The sequence below is a fragment of the Zingiber officinale genome, chromosome 3B, assembly GCF_018446385.1.
Source record: "Zingiber officinale cultivar Zhangliang chromosome 3B, Zo_v1.1, whole genome shotgun sequence".
NCBI classification, from domain to species: domain Eukaryota; kingdom Viridiplantae; phylum Streptophyta; class Magnoliopsida; order Zingiberales; family Zingiberaceae; genus Zingiber; species Zingiber officinale.
Window position 1 is genome coordinate 66,543,149 of NC_055991.1, and position 14,275 is coordinate 66,557,423.

General features: G+C 35.7%; 1 protein-coding gene across 6 annotated transcripts; it reads left to right on the plus strand.

Moving 5' to 3' along the window:
- Positions 1-10,147: 10,147 nt before the first annotated feature.
- LOC121968337 (enoyl-[acyl-carrier-protein] reductase [NADH] 1, chloroplastic-like) lies at positions 10,148-12,510 on the plus strand. Of its 6 annotated transcripts, none has more exons than XM_042518765.1 (8): positions 10,148-10,315; positions 10,421-10,499; positions 10,771-10,864; positions 10,935-11,047; positions 11,298-11,348; positions 11,423-11,474; positions 11,625-11,666; positions 12,456-12,510. In XM_042518765.1, exons 3-8 carry the CDS (start codon positions 10,793-10,795, stop codon positions 12,492-12,494), a joined length of 369 nt encoding a protein of 122 aa, XP_042374699.1. In that variant the 5' UTR covers positions 10,148-10,315; positions 10,421-10,499; positions 10,771-10,792; the 3' UTR covers positions 12,495-12,510. The 6 variants fall into 6 exon arrangements, with proteins under 6 accessions (XP_042374699.1, XP_042374700.1, XP_042374696.1 ...); XM_042518766.1 differs by having other exon boundaries at positions 10,790-10,864; XM_042518762.1 differs by lacking the exon at positions 10,148-10,315 and having other exon boundaries at positions 10,373-10,499; positions 10,790-10,864.
- Positions 12,511-14,275: the final 1,765 nt, after the last annotated feature.

A 14,275-nucleotide genomic window follows, 5' to 3' on the forward strand; every position in this document is an offset into this window, starting at 1 on the left:
GCATGACGCCTATTCAACTTACTTTGGCTCTTCAAATGCTTCAACGATTCATGATCAGTGTGAATAACAAATTCTTTGGGCCACAAGTAATGCTGCCAAGTCTCTAAAGTCCTCACCAATGCATACATCTCCTTGTCATAAGTTAGATAATTCAAAGCTGCTCCACTGAGTTTCTCACTAAAATAAGCAAGGGGGCGACCTTCTTGTAGTAGCAGAACTCCAATACCTATTCTTGATGCATCACACTCAATTTCAAAAGTTTTAGCAAAGTTAGGTAATCCAAGTAATGGTGCCGAACTTAGCTTCTCCTTAAGTAAGTTGAAAGCTGTAACTTGTTAACTATCCCAACGGAACCCAACATTCTTGTTAACAACTTCAGTCAAGGGTGCAGCTATAGAACTAAATTTTTTAACAAACCTTCTGTAGAAACTTGCCAACTCGTGAAAGCTACGTACCTCAGTTATCATTTTTAGTGTTGGCCACTCACGAATTGCCTTAACCTTTTATTCATCAACTGCTATTCCCTTAGCACTAACAATATAACCAAGAAACTCTATCTGACTAGTGCAAAAAGAACATTTTTGAAGGTTAGCATACAATTTTTCATTTCGCAAAACAAGTAGAACTTTTTGTAAATGGTTGACATGCTCATCTAAATTCTTACTATAAATCAAGATGTCATCAAAATATACTACAACAAAGTTCCTAATATAAGCACGTAAAATATGGTTCATTAATCTCATTAAAGTACTAGGTGCATTAGTTAGCCCAAATGGCATGACTAACCATTCGTACAAACCATACCTAGTCATAAAAGCAATTTTCCATTCATCTCCCTCACGCATACGAATTTGATGATAGCTAGACTTTAAATCAATTTTAGAGAAAATACAAGAACCATATAGTTCATCTAGCATATCATCTAATCTAGGAATAGGATGACGATACTTTACTGTAATTTTGTTGATAGCCCTACAATCAATGCACATTCTCCAAGTTCCATCCTTCTTAGGCACAAGCAAAACAGGAACTGCACAAGGACTCAAACTTTCTCGAACATACCCTTTTCACATCAACTCTTCAACTTGCTTTTGAAGCTCCTTCATCTCCAAAGGGTTGCACCTATAGGCTGGTCAATTAGCAACGACTGCTCCTGGGATGAAGTCAATCTGGTGCTCTATTCCCCTAAGTGGCGGCAATCCATTAGGAACTTCTTCCGGAAAGACATCATCAAATTCCTGCAAAAGAGATTTAACAACACTAGGCAAAGAAGAGTTAAGGTTGTTAGTGTTGAAATAAGCCTCCTTGTACAAAAATATAATCATCGGCTATTGAGAATAAAAAGCTCTCTTAACCTCTATTTCTTTTGCATAAAAGCTCCCTTTTTTATTCTCTAGATTTTTTGTTTCTTTTTCATTCATTTTTGCACTTCTCTCATCCTCACTTTTTCTTTTCTCACACTCCCTTTCTTTTCCATTTTTTTTCCTCTAACAATCTTTTCTTTTTTCACTCTCATTTTTTATCCTCAATTGATCTTCATATACTTGCTTAGGAGTCAATGGTACAAGAGTTACAAGTTTACCATGCATCTTAAAAGAATATTTATTTGTGAACCCATCATGCATGACCCTCCCATCAAATTGCCATGGTCTATCTAAAAGCAAATGACTTGCATGCATTGGTACTACATCACAAAGAACATCATCATGATACCTACTAATGGATAATGAAACCAACACTTGCTTAGTGACCTTAACCTCCCCGCAATCATTCAACCATTGTAGTTTATAAGGTCTAGGATGTTTAGTGGTAGGTAAGCATAATTTCTCAACCAAGATAGTACTAGCAACATTAGTGCAACTTCCTCCATCTATAATCATTCTACATATCTTGTCTTTGATGTGGCAACGGGTATGAAATATGTTGTCTCATTGTTCTTCATCTTCTTCCTTCACTTGCACATTTAGAGCACGCCTAGTGACAAGGGCTTCCCCTTCAACAGCATACTCTTCTACATCACTTTCCATCAATGATGGCAAGGCATTATCATCTTCGGACTCACTCTCAGTTTCAATATCACCATTTTCTTTCAAAAGCATACTTCTTTTGTTTGGACATTGTGAAGCAATATGTCCTCTTCCCAAACACTTAAAGCATTTAATATCTCTATTTCTTGAAGATTGGATTGGTTTTTTACCTTTAACCAATGGAGAATTAGCATCTTTATTTTTCCAAAACTCAGTCTTATTTTTTCATGCAACTTTATCATCTCTTTTGTTCCAACTAGATTTCCAAGTGGATGAATTAGAACTTTGACCATGCTTGATTGAACCCTTCCTTTTGACTTGCCTTTCAACTTTCATAGACATATGCACCATATCTTCTAGCTCCACATAATGTTGCAACTTGCAATTTCAGAATTCAAACCTTATAAAAATCTTGCCATAGTTGCTTCTCGATCCTCCTCCACATTGGCTCGAATCATGGCAATTTCCATCTCTTTATGGTATTCCTCCATAGTCCTAGATCCTTGGGTTAGACTTTGTAGCCGTTGGTGCAAATCTTGATAGTAATGTGAAGGAATGAACCTCTTTCTCATAATTGATTTCATCTCTTCCCAAGTGCCAACAGGTCTCTCGTTATTTCTTCTCCTGCTTAGAATAACTTGATCCCACCAAATAATAGCATAATCAATAAATTCAACAGCAGCAAGTTTTACCTTCTTCTCTTCAGAGTAGTTGTTACAATCAAATACTAATTCTACTTTCTTTTTCCACTCCAAATATACGTCTGGATCACTTTTGCCTTGAAAAGAAGGAATCTTCATTTTGATATTTCCCAAGTTTCTATCAACATAATCACTCCTCCTTCCCCTTCTACCACCAATTCTGATACCACCAGATCTGCCACTAGAAGCTCTATCATCAATGTCCACAGAAATGTCATCACCATCATTGTTGTTGTCTTCACGATTATATTGCCTCGAACTTTGTGTAGGAACTCTACCAGCTTGGCTATTTTGTAATTCTGTAATTACAACATCTTATCTCTCCAATTTGTCGAGGATTTGATTGAATCTGATTTCCATGCGTTCCAAGTGTTGTCTCAAGGCATGTTGTTCAAGTGTTTCTCTAGGTCTTGCTTCTTCTCCACTTGTCGCCATTAATGCAATCTGTTGTCACTTAATCACTCAACTCGCTAATGTTGGCTCTTTAAACAACTTAGAATTGTGGCAATTCCTTGTAAACAATCATTGACTGATTGAAAACCCCAAAGGTGTAGGATAAAAGAAAGGAATTGATAGAAGAATTCAAATTGTAGAATTGAAAACTTAAATTAAGTTCAGAAAGGAAATTTTCTAGAATTGAATCTAGGCAAAACTTATGAGAATGCGGAATTAAAAGATAAATATATTTGAAATAAGAACTGAAAAGAAATTTGCCATAACTTAATCTAGACAGGTGTAGAATTAAATCTAGGTAAAACTTTAAAGGAAATGCGGAATTGGAAAGTGAAAGTATACTAGGCAAAACTTTAAAGGAAATGCGGAATTGGAAAGTGCAAATATACTAGGCAAAACTTTAAAGGAAATGCGGAATTGGAAAGTGCAAATATAATAGGCAAAACTTTAAAGGAAATGCGAAATTGGAAAGTGTAAGTATAGAAATAACAATTCTCTACACTCACCTTTTTTTCCCTATTTTTTTGATTTTTTTGGATTTTTTTTTGGGAATTTCGACCCTTTTTTTTTTGCCGAATATATATATATATATTGTTTTTGAATTTCTGCCTCTTTTTTTTTTGCTGAAAATAATTTAATAGCACCAAGCCGAATAAAACTCACTAAGATCGAGATGATAATGATAAGCAGATAATTTAGAACAAATAGACAAAGTTTCAAGCACAAAGAACAAAAGGATAACCAAATCGATTTAGAAAAACCAAAGCTCTGATACCAAATGATGTGAACCCAATGAGAAAGATATCTCAATAACCCACAACGAATTGAAAACAGAAAGAAGGAAGGTCTAAAGATGATAAGATGGATGAAAGAAACCTCGACCCAATGCTTAGAAAAGCATGAACCTTGGTATACGAGATGGAAGATGCCACAACCTTGGGATTGAGGTTGATAAGTCTTTGAATGCCACAAGGAGATGCCTTGATAAGTTCAAGTTCAATGAAGAACCAACAAGCAAAAGCCTCACGTGCTTTAGATTGAAAACATGTCAAAGATACATGTGTGGCCGTCACCTCCTTTATTTATAGCTATAAGGTGACCCAAAAACCCTAAAAGGCCAAAAGAAAGCCCATTTAGTAAAGGGCTATGTAGACTACTTAGCCATTTTAAGCTTATGGTTTTATTACAACCCAAATAAAAGTAGAAATTGAGTCTAAATTAAGCCTACATATCCCTACTACATAGACATGAGACTTAAGTGCTAATTAAGCTCATCTAAGGCTTGAATTAGGTTGACTATGCTGAATGACTTGCTCTTGATCAAACCTTCTTCAATGATAGCTTTGGCCTTCACATCTTCAATTAGTACATTAAGTGCTTCCTTCATCTTTCTAGTCTTAGCCCTTGTAATTGGGCCTCCATTGATGCATAATGGATCATCATTAACATCTAGAGTGGGTTGACCATGATCCACATCGTTAGCTTGTTGCTCTTTTTCTTTGACTCCATCAATATATAAAATGCATGAGTAAAAATAATAGACAGTTCAACTGTCTTGATCTCAACATAGAAACCTTCCCGGTTTCTTCAGTTGGATCAGAAACCTTAGGTTGTTCTCTTCAGGAACACAACCTCACTGTCACTTCTCCATACTCAACCTACCTACCAAACTTTGATCCTCCAGATCTGTTTGGACATTTCACTTAGCCTTGATCGGCTCGCCAGGACTTTCTCTTGATCTTCGATCCTCCAGACCTCTCGATCTCATTGCCAAGTGTCGGGTCCTCTCGACCCACTTGGTCTTTCCACCTGGGTTCCAAGATCTGCTAAGACTTTTCCTGCCTAGCCTCCAACTAGGCCTTTCTCGATTGAGTAAACAGCCTGCACACTTAGTCAACTTGTTAGATCACAACAAGACTTACCTTGAACCTTCGACAACATCAAAACTTAGGTTTGATTCTGGTGTAACTTGCACCAACATAATGCATCATCTTGATGCTTCTTATAAGCATCCTTATCATCTCTAGTGGTAGTAGTGGGGGTATTTCAGGAATGGATTGCTCTATGAAGTATAGTTTTCTTTCTTTCTTGAGAACTATTCTCAAGTTTTTATGGCAGACAAGGAAGTTAGCTCCATTGAGCTTGTCCTTATCAAGGATAGATCGTAGAGAGAGAGTATTTAACATATTTAATGATATGGTGATCTACAACAATAAAATGTAGAAATAATTATCATATTAGGTCATTTAATTAGGTCTTTAATTAAATGATTCTCCCACTAAAGCTTAGTAGAAATAAGTCATGGATGTAGTTTTACCTACACTACTATTAGTATTAGCTCTAGTATCAATTATAAGATGATTGACAAGGGCACTTTTTTTTATCATATTTCACTTATTAATAAAAGATAAATGTGGTTATTTTATTTACTTCAGTTCAGTACCGAATGAATAAATATAATAATATCCTAGGGTAGTAGGTTTTATCAATTCATTGAATTGATAATGGATATTGTAGATATATATAGAACACTACTCTTAACTATTCCTAGTCAAGTATTAATATTCAAGAATAATATTAATACATTGAGACTAGTATATAGTTCAACGGATGACTTAATCTTACAAGTTATGGATATACGATATGAGGTTGACACATAGGTATATATTAGAGAATATGTACTGAATTGACTTTCCAAGATGTTTTGTGGATCGCTATATGAGTGTCATAAACATTCTCATAGTGACTATTAATATGAATAATCCTTAGACCTAAAGTCACTATGATTCCCTACATAAGGAGTTGTATACTTTGGTATCGGCAAATGCCACCTATAATAAGATAGACTATAAAGTCGATCACTGGGTATGTAATTAATTATGTAGGGAGATATGAGTGATATAGATGGGATCTATCCCTTCCATATGACGGAAGAGATATCTGTGGGCCCCTTGATTAGTAGGACACAAGAATGCATAGCTATGCTTAAATGAGTTAATATGCGATATTGAGCTTATTTGATTGAGTGTGTCTACTTAGAGATCAAGAAACACAAAGATTGATAAGAGGATGACACGGTCTATGCCTCATTGATCAATTTAGATATCAAGAATAGAATCATTGAGTTATACAAGATAATAAACACTGAAAGGTTAGGTTAGATCTCGACATTCTCGTCACTTGGGTACCAATAATGCATTGCTAGATGTCACTCATTGTTTATGTATCTAAAATGATTTTAGATACATTGCCAATGTTACGAGAGCCTATTATGTCACACACAAAGAACATGTTGATTTGGAGATGGGTTATAGGGTTAAGTCAAATCTGAATTATACACATTGAGTTAGACTCGAATGAATTCAGATTAGACTCATTGGTTTATTGAGTTAATGGCTTATTGGGTTAATAGTTAATCCAATATACTAAATCTAACTCATAAAGATTAATGAATATTAAAAGAGATTAATACATTAATAATCAAAAGGAAGATCAAGATATAAAAACTTTTTCTATTCATTGGATAGTACAAAGCCATTGGAAAAGTAACTTTTAGGAGAAGTAACCTTTTTGGTAAAATAACCTTTAGGTGAAGTAACCTTTTTGGTAAAGTAATCCTTTTGTGAAGTCACCTTATATAGGTGAAGTAACATTTTGGGTGATGATGATCCTTTTAGTTTTTTCTCTTCTTCCTCTTCTCTTGGCCAAAAATATCATTGTGTAGTTGCTAGCAGAACAAAGGTTGTTTCTTCTCCAATTCGTGAGTTTGTGAGACGGACGGAGAACGTGTTCGTGTGTGTACTATAGAGGCGCGAACGTGCTGATTGTACTGAGATCTACATTTGAATCAAAGTTGCTGTCGAGAGTACCGGTTCATGCAACAAAGGTAATTATTCTATCTGATAGAATTGAAAAAAGTAGTATATAGTATTTACAAGGATCTCGGGAGGGATCCATTTTTCGCTATGTTATATGTTGTTTTATGCATCAAATCCCTACAACTACTAGCTCCAAATCCAATTGTAATAACATTTATGTGGGACAAGATCCATATTATACATCATCTTGAGTTAGCTTTGGCTAATCACCCAAGACTTAGTATAACTTAGGCAGGCAAGGTGTATCAATTACATCATATTTAACTCTTGTATTATTGGGTGACCAAGACTATTTGTTCATTTGCCCATCTTATGAAATCCATATTATAACTCATCTTAAGTTAGTTTTGGCTAATCGACGAAGACTAGAATAATTTGAATTACATCATATGAGATATGCCTCTAAGTTCTCAATCGAATTGAGGTAACTTAGTTAAGTCACACCTAAAATTTAATAATCGGGCATCACAATTGTCCCGTCACACTCTACCATAGTAAATTGAGTCATTTTAATTTGGTAAACATGTCTACAATTGATCTAGGTAAAAGTGAGTACTAAACTTTGGTAGGCATATTTAAAAGAGACCTAATTATGATTAAACTACACATGCATCACATATAATCATAGCATATCATGGCATACATCAACATATATGCTAAATAAAATATTACATGGTTATGGCCCCCATAAACTATGATCTTCTCAAGCCAATGAGAAGAGAGAAAGGTTAACCTAGGTCAAAGAAGCTTCTACAAGTGCTTCCTTGGTCGTTGTGTGTTGTTGTCCTTCTCCCTTTTCACTATCATGCAGTAGAGTAATTCTTTTCTAATTTATACATTACAAAATCTAAAGAAACCTTGAGTTACATTCGAGGGTAGTCTAAATTTACAACAAGAATGAAAAATAAGAGGCACAACATGCAAACAGTATTATGAATTACAACACACACATCCAATCATATTGGGGTTAAGAGCCAAAACCATGCACCATGTTATATTAAACACATGTTCTTATATATCACATATAAAACATAACTAAAATGATGTATACACATTCACAAGTGGCTCTGATATCACTGTAGGGATCTTATGCATTAAACAATACGTAACGCATCGGAAAAAGGATCCCTCCAAATATCCTTGCGAATACTATATACTATGTTTTCTTATTCTATCAGATAGAATAGTTACCTTTATTGTGTGAACTATTTCTCCTGATAATAACTTTGATTCGATGCAGATCTTAGCGTGACCAGCACATCCGTGCCTCTACGGTGTCCACATGAACACGTTCTCCGTCCATCTCACTAACTCACAACTCGGAGAAGAAACAACCTTTGTTGTGCTAGCAACTACACAAGGTTGTTTTGGGCCAAGTGAAGAAGAGGAAGAAGAGTAAACACCAAGAAGATCATCATCACCCAAAAGGTTACTTCCCCTATATAAGGTGACTCACAAAAGGGTTACTTTACCAAGAGGTTATTTTACCAAAAAGGTTACTTCACCTAAAGGTTACTTTTAGAAATGACTTTTGTAGTCATCCAATGAATATAAAATGTTTTTGTCTCTTGATCATCCTTTTGATTAATGATGTATTAATCTCTTTTAATATTCATTAATCCTAATGGGTTAGATTTAGTATATTAGATTAACCATTAATCTAATAATCTATTAACTAAATAAACCAATGAGTCTAACCCATTACTCAATGAATCTAATATGGATTCACTACAAGAAATTTTGGATTTAACCACACTTAATAGACAACAGTTTTTCAAGAAATTGTTGTCTTTTTTCCATTTAACAACAGTTTTATTGAAAACTGTTGTTGTTCACCATAATATTTTTTAAATAACAATAGTTTTTCAAAAAACTATTGTCTAATGTATGTCAAAGACAACGATTTTAAAAAACTATTGTCTTTTAGTGTTGCTTATATGATAATATACAACAGTTTTATTAAACTGTTGTCTATTGAATGTTGTTGAATCTTAAAAACATAACAGTTTTATTAAACTGTTGTCTATTGAATGTTGTTGAATCTTGAAAACACAACAGTTTTTTTAACTTCATGAAAAAAAACCTAAAACTCACTTCTCCATAACTCTTCAACGAATAAAAACCTATCTCCGACTCCTTCGCGACTCCTCCGCGAAAGACGCTCCTCGTCGCTCTCGCTGGGAACCATTAGGCAATGGGCTATGGGAGGAAGGGCCTAACTTAAATCATTAGTTGAAGGCGACGGGATTTATAGAGTCCAATGCGGCGGGGAGGCGAGCTTTCGCTCTCCGATGGCTGGGAGAATGGCGCAGGGAAGGCGGAAGGGGTCGTCGCGATTTGGGTTGTTTTGGTTTGCATCTGGACTTGCGATCCGAATCCGAGCTTCGCTTTTGGCGCTACCGATCCCAACGACGGTGAGTGAGTTAATAGTCTCGTTGAGGGTTTGATGTAAAATACCGGAAATGGGCATAACATCATAAGGGAATTTTTCCGGAATTTTTGGAAATTTTTCAAGAATTTTTCGGAACTCATACGGACGAGTTAACATGGATAAAAATGGGGCCCGGAAAAGCCTGTTTAGGTTACCCCATTTAAGCAAGGAAAAGTTAGATTTATTTATTTTCTTTTTGTATTTTCTTTTCCTTATTTTTCTTTTTCCCCCGCTCCCCCGCCGTTTCCTTCCCTCGACGCCGAACCCGTGCCCTACTTCTTCCTCCCCCGCGCGCCCGACTATGCCCTAACCGCCTCTCCCAACCGGCTATGTAAACCGCCGTTTCCTCTCGCGGATAAACCCTCGGCTAAGCTCGCTTTCCTCTTCTTCTCCTCTGCCGACGCTGACCCCCTTTCCCTGTGCCCTAGCCGCCAGCCACCGAGACCTTCTTCTTCCTCTTTCCCCAAGCGCCGGCGACGAATCTGCCACCGCCGATCCACTGTCACCCTTGTGTGACGACGCCGCTGCCGACTTTTGATCCGAGCAACATCGCCACACCCTTGCCCCAGTGCCGAGCCGTCCAATTCCGTGCCCTATTTTGGGTTCACAGTCGCCCGACTCTCCTTCTCCACGCCGAGCCCTAGTTTCCCTAGGCCGATCTCTTCCTCTTTGCCGAGGTTTTTGTTGCTGCTTTCCACTGCGGACTCACAACCGATCACTACCGATTTCCACACTGCGGCTGATCGCTACTGTTTCCTTCATCCGGTCCAGCCCTAGTTCTTCATTGGTGCCCTAGATCTGATCTGCCCATCTCCGGCTACTCAGGTCAGTGACTCCACCTGGGTTTTATTTACATCAACCTCATGGGTTGTGAGGCTACGAATGAATGTTCGGATGTGGTATTGATGTGAGTTTGATTTGTCTACTTAGTTTCAGTGATACTGTTCGCCATCTATTCGGAGCATCAGTTGTTATCACCGGCCATAATTTCCAGCAAACTCACAACAATGTGAGTGTAGACAAGATTTTAATTCGAGAAGAAACTTACTTCTTAATATCAACTATCTTTATATTCTTTGTGATGCAATATCATTTACCTCTTGTATCTGCTCAAAATAAGTTTCTTATTCATAATTATGGTTTTACCTTCAATACTGTCAAACCTACATGTCCATGAATACTTTCTACTCTATCATACTCCACTCTCTGATAAAGGGGCCTTTTTACTGCAGGGACCTGTCTTACAATTCTCTTAATGTTGTTAGGCTTTTTTCTTGTAGTGTCTTCTGCTTGGTGCAGGAAATGGCAGAGGCTGTGACGAAAGATTTTGGAAGGATTGACATCTTTGTGCATTCTCTTGCCAATGGACCAGAGGTACTACCTTACACCATATAATCATGATGTTTTTTTTACTTTAGTTCTAAATTATGGTTTTCATAAATAGGTAACGAAGCCACTCTTGGAGACATCTAGAAGAGGGTATCTTGCTACAATTTCAGCTTCGAGTTACTCTTTTGTCTCCCTGCTTCGGCACTTTCTTCCAATAATGAATCCAGGTTTCTTTCGATTCCATGAAAACAAAACAATTGCATGTTCCATTTGTGTGTATATTTCAACTTGAGATCCTGACAAGAACATCATTATCAATCCATCATTATATCTTCTTCTTTACGCACAGAATAAAGCAATGCTAGTAGTTATAATAAAACCCAAAATAAAGTTATCAAACAATTCCTTTTCTTGTTGGCACATAGATTTTATATCTCATCTTCACTTTGTTTTGGATGTCTCCGTTAAACATGGCAAGCGGTGCTTCAATATCTTTGACATACATAGCTTCCGAAAGGGCAATCCCAGGGTATAACCTTTTCCCTTGTTTATTCCAAAGTTTATAATTTGGAATACTTGTTTAGTTCTTGCATCAACTTGCAGATACGAAGGTGGAATGAGCTCAGCAAAAGCTGCATTGGAGAGCGATACAAAAGTAAGTTCAACTCTTCTGCATTGTCAAGTCCTGCTAGTGTTTGGAAATATTTAAACCCAAACTATATGGTAGTTCACTCATCTAAGATTATATTTGGCAAAATATAGATTCAATAATTTTGATGTTCTCAGCATTTGTTTTTGGATGTAGGTGCTGGCTTTTGAACTGCACTTGCTTGCCACAAAGCATCAGGTAATTATATAATTAGTAACCATTTGGTGATTGTTAGCATACACGATATGATGGCTTTTCTTCAGTTCAATAGACATATTTTTACCTACTGCTCTGTATTCCTATGTTCCTTTCTCTGTCTATGCCATGTTTTACATTGATCTTTCAATTGGCATTTGACTTGAGATTTACCCACGCATGAAATTCTGCAGTTTGTTTATATCACTTGATTATAGAAATTTGTTGAAGAGTTGTCTCGTTTTTGTTTATTTGATCTATGAATTTGTTTGCATTTGCATTATTTTCAATTCCTGAGATGTTAAACACTTCTGGTTGCTTCCTTATACACTGAAGAATGTTTTAAAACATTCTTCAACCTAGCTCTTGATTGTTAATTTTAGTCAATTATAGTGGTAATTGTTAGATTCTTTATTTATTTTAATTAATCTCTATTTGTATATTCCATTATCTAATTAATCAATGACTTATTAATCAATGGTGCTTATTTTTGTTTATTAATCTCTATGAATTAATGTTGCTTGATCACTGGGAAAAATAATATTTGCATGGTTTATAATAGAAGCTTTGTATGCAATGACATAAAATGAAAATTCTGCTTAATAAGAAATTTAAGAGCCACCATATTGTTTCAAGAGGTTACCATTTATGTTACATAGATAACACTTTTTGTACTTCTATTAGATGACTAGATCAAATGGTTTTTATGATTATGTAACATTTATGCAGTGCAATTAGAATCACGCGTACAGTTTAGTTTCTAATTTGTAATATATATCTTTATTCGAATAGGTGCCCTCAAGAGTACTGGGAAGAATGCCGACAAACTAAAAAAATGGAGAGACTTTAATAAATTAAGGAGCACTAGGAGCTGCAGTCCCTCCTCTTCACCGACATCTAAGTAGAAAATCTCGTGTTATATTGTTCTACCTTTGTTTTAATAGTGTTATCATTTTGTTGGTTGCTTATGAAATTTCTTCAGAATGTTATAGATATTATTTTTGAATGTTAGAAAATTGTATATTAAATTTTATTTTGAAATTTAATATTTTGAATGATTTATAATATTGGAAAATTGTGTATTAATTTTTTTTTATTTTTTATCTAAAAAAGACAACGATTTTTCACCGTTGTCGTAGATAGTTTAAAACTGTTGTTGAAGACCCTGTTGTTAAAGGTAGACGCTCAAAGACAACGGTGAAAAACTGTTGTCTTTGAAGGAAAAGACAACAGTTTTTCACCGTTGTAAAAATGTTGTCTTTGCCTTCAAATACAACGGTTAAAAACTGTTGTCTTTGGGCACCCCTTTTAACAACACGGCCTTTAACAACAGTTCAAAATGGGCTATGACAACGGTGAAAAACTGTTGTTGTTAAGCTTTTTTCTTGTAGTGATTTATTTGAGTCTAACTCAATGTGCATAACTCAGATTAGGCATAACCCTATAATCCATCTCCAAATCAACGTGTTCTTTGTGTATGACCCAATAAGTTCTCGTAATGTTGGCAATATATCTAAAATCATTTTAGATACATAAGCAATGAGTGACATCTATTAATACATCATTGGTACCCTAGTGATGAGAATGTCGAGATCCGACCTAACCTTTCCATGTCTATTATCTTGTATAACTCAATCCTTTTATCCTTGATATCCAGATTGATTAATTAGGCATAGATCATGTCATCTTCTTATCAATCTTTGTGTTTCTTGATCTTTAAGTAGACACACTCAATCAATAAGCTCAATATCGCATATTGACTCATTTGATCATGGTCATGCATTCTTGTGTCCTACTAATCAAGGGGCTCATAGATATCGCTTCCATCATATGGAAGGTGTAACGACCACCCTTCTTACTACTACTACTCTCTAAGAGTGACCGTTACTTATCTACTAACTCTACTTAACCGGTTTATTAAAAACCACGAGGAATCTCTACCGAAAAATTTCGACAGAATATCCCCTGTACCGGTGACCATTTTCCATAATACAAGCATAATATACTCAGCCACAGGCGGCTGGAAATATATTTCAATCAACCACGCAGTTTAATAAATCAAATCATGCAGGTAATGAAAAACCGAAAACATAACCTCTTACTACATAATTTTCTTATCAACTTAATAAGAAATTAAACTAAACAAATTCTTAAACTAAATGAGTTCTTTAGCTAAGTCCCAAGGACCTCCATAGTCCACACATCACACACTCCTCTTGCATCTCCTTGTCGCCTTCCTTCACTGTATCTTTTCTTTCCCTTTATCTGCAATAGGAGGAAATGCAGTCTATAAGCATAAAGCTTAGTGAGCGCTATCTACTCACAAAAACTCGATATGCATGTATATATAAATAAAAACATGTTAAAACTGAATGCTAACATATAAAACTACTCATGTTCATATATAGCAAAGGAAATCATGCTAACTGAAATGCTAGTCATTGTATAGCTAAATATGCTCATAAACCAATAAGAGAAGCATACTAAACATGTAAAGCTACTAAACATGTAAAGCTACTAAGCATGGAAAACTACTAAACATGTAAAACTACTAAACATGTAAAGCTAAACATGCTGAATAATCTAGTAGCAAGGTAACAATTGAAACTACT

Coding starts and splice junctions, on each gene's coding strand:
- LOC121968337 (XM_042518761.1), top strand. CDS start 10,658: ATGTCCATGAATACTTTCTACTCTATCATACTCCACTCTCTGATAAAG. Junction 11,475..11,624: donor CATTGGAGAGCGATACAAAA/GTAAGTTCAACT, acceptor TTTTGGATGTAG/GTGCTGGCTTTTGAACTGCA. Junction 11,667..12,455: donor TGCTTGCCACAAAGCATCAG/GTAATTATATAA, acceptor TTATTCGAATAG/GTGCCCTCAAGAGTACTGGG.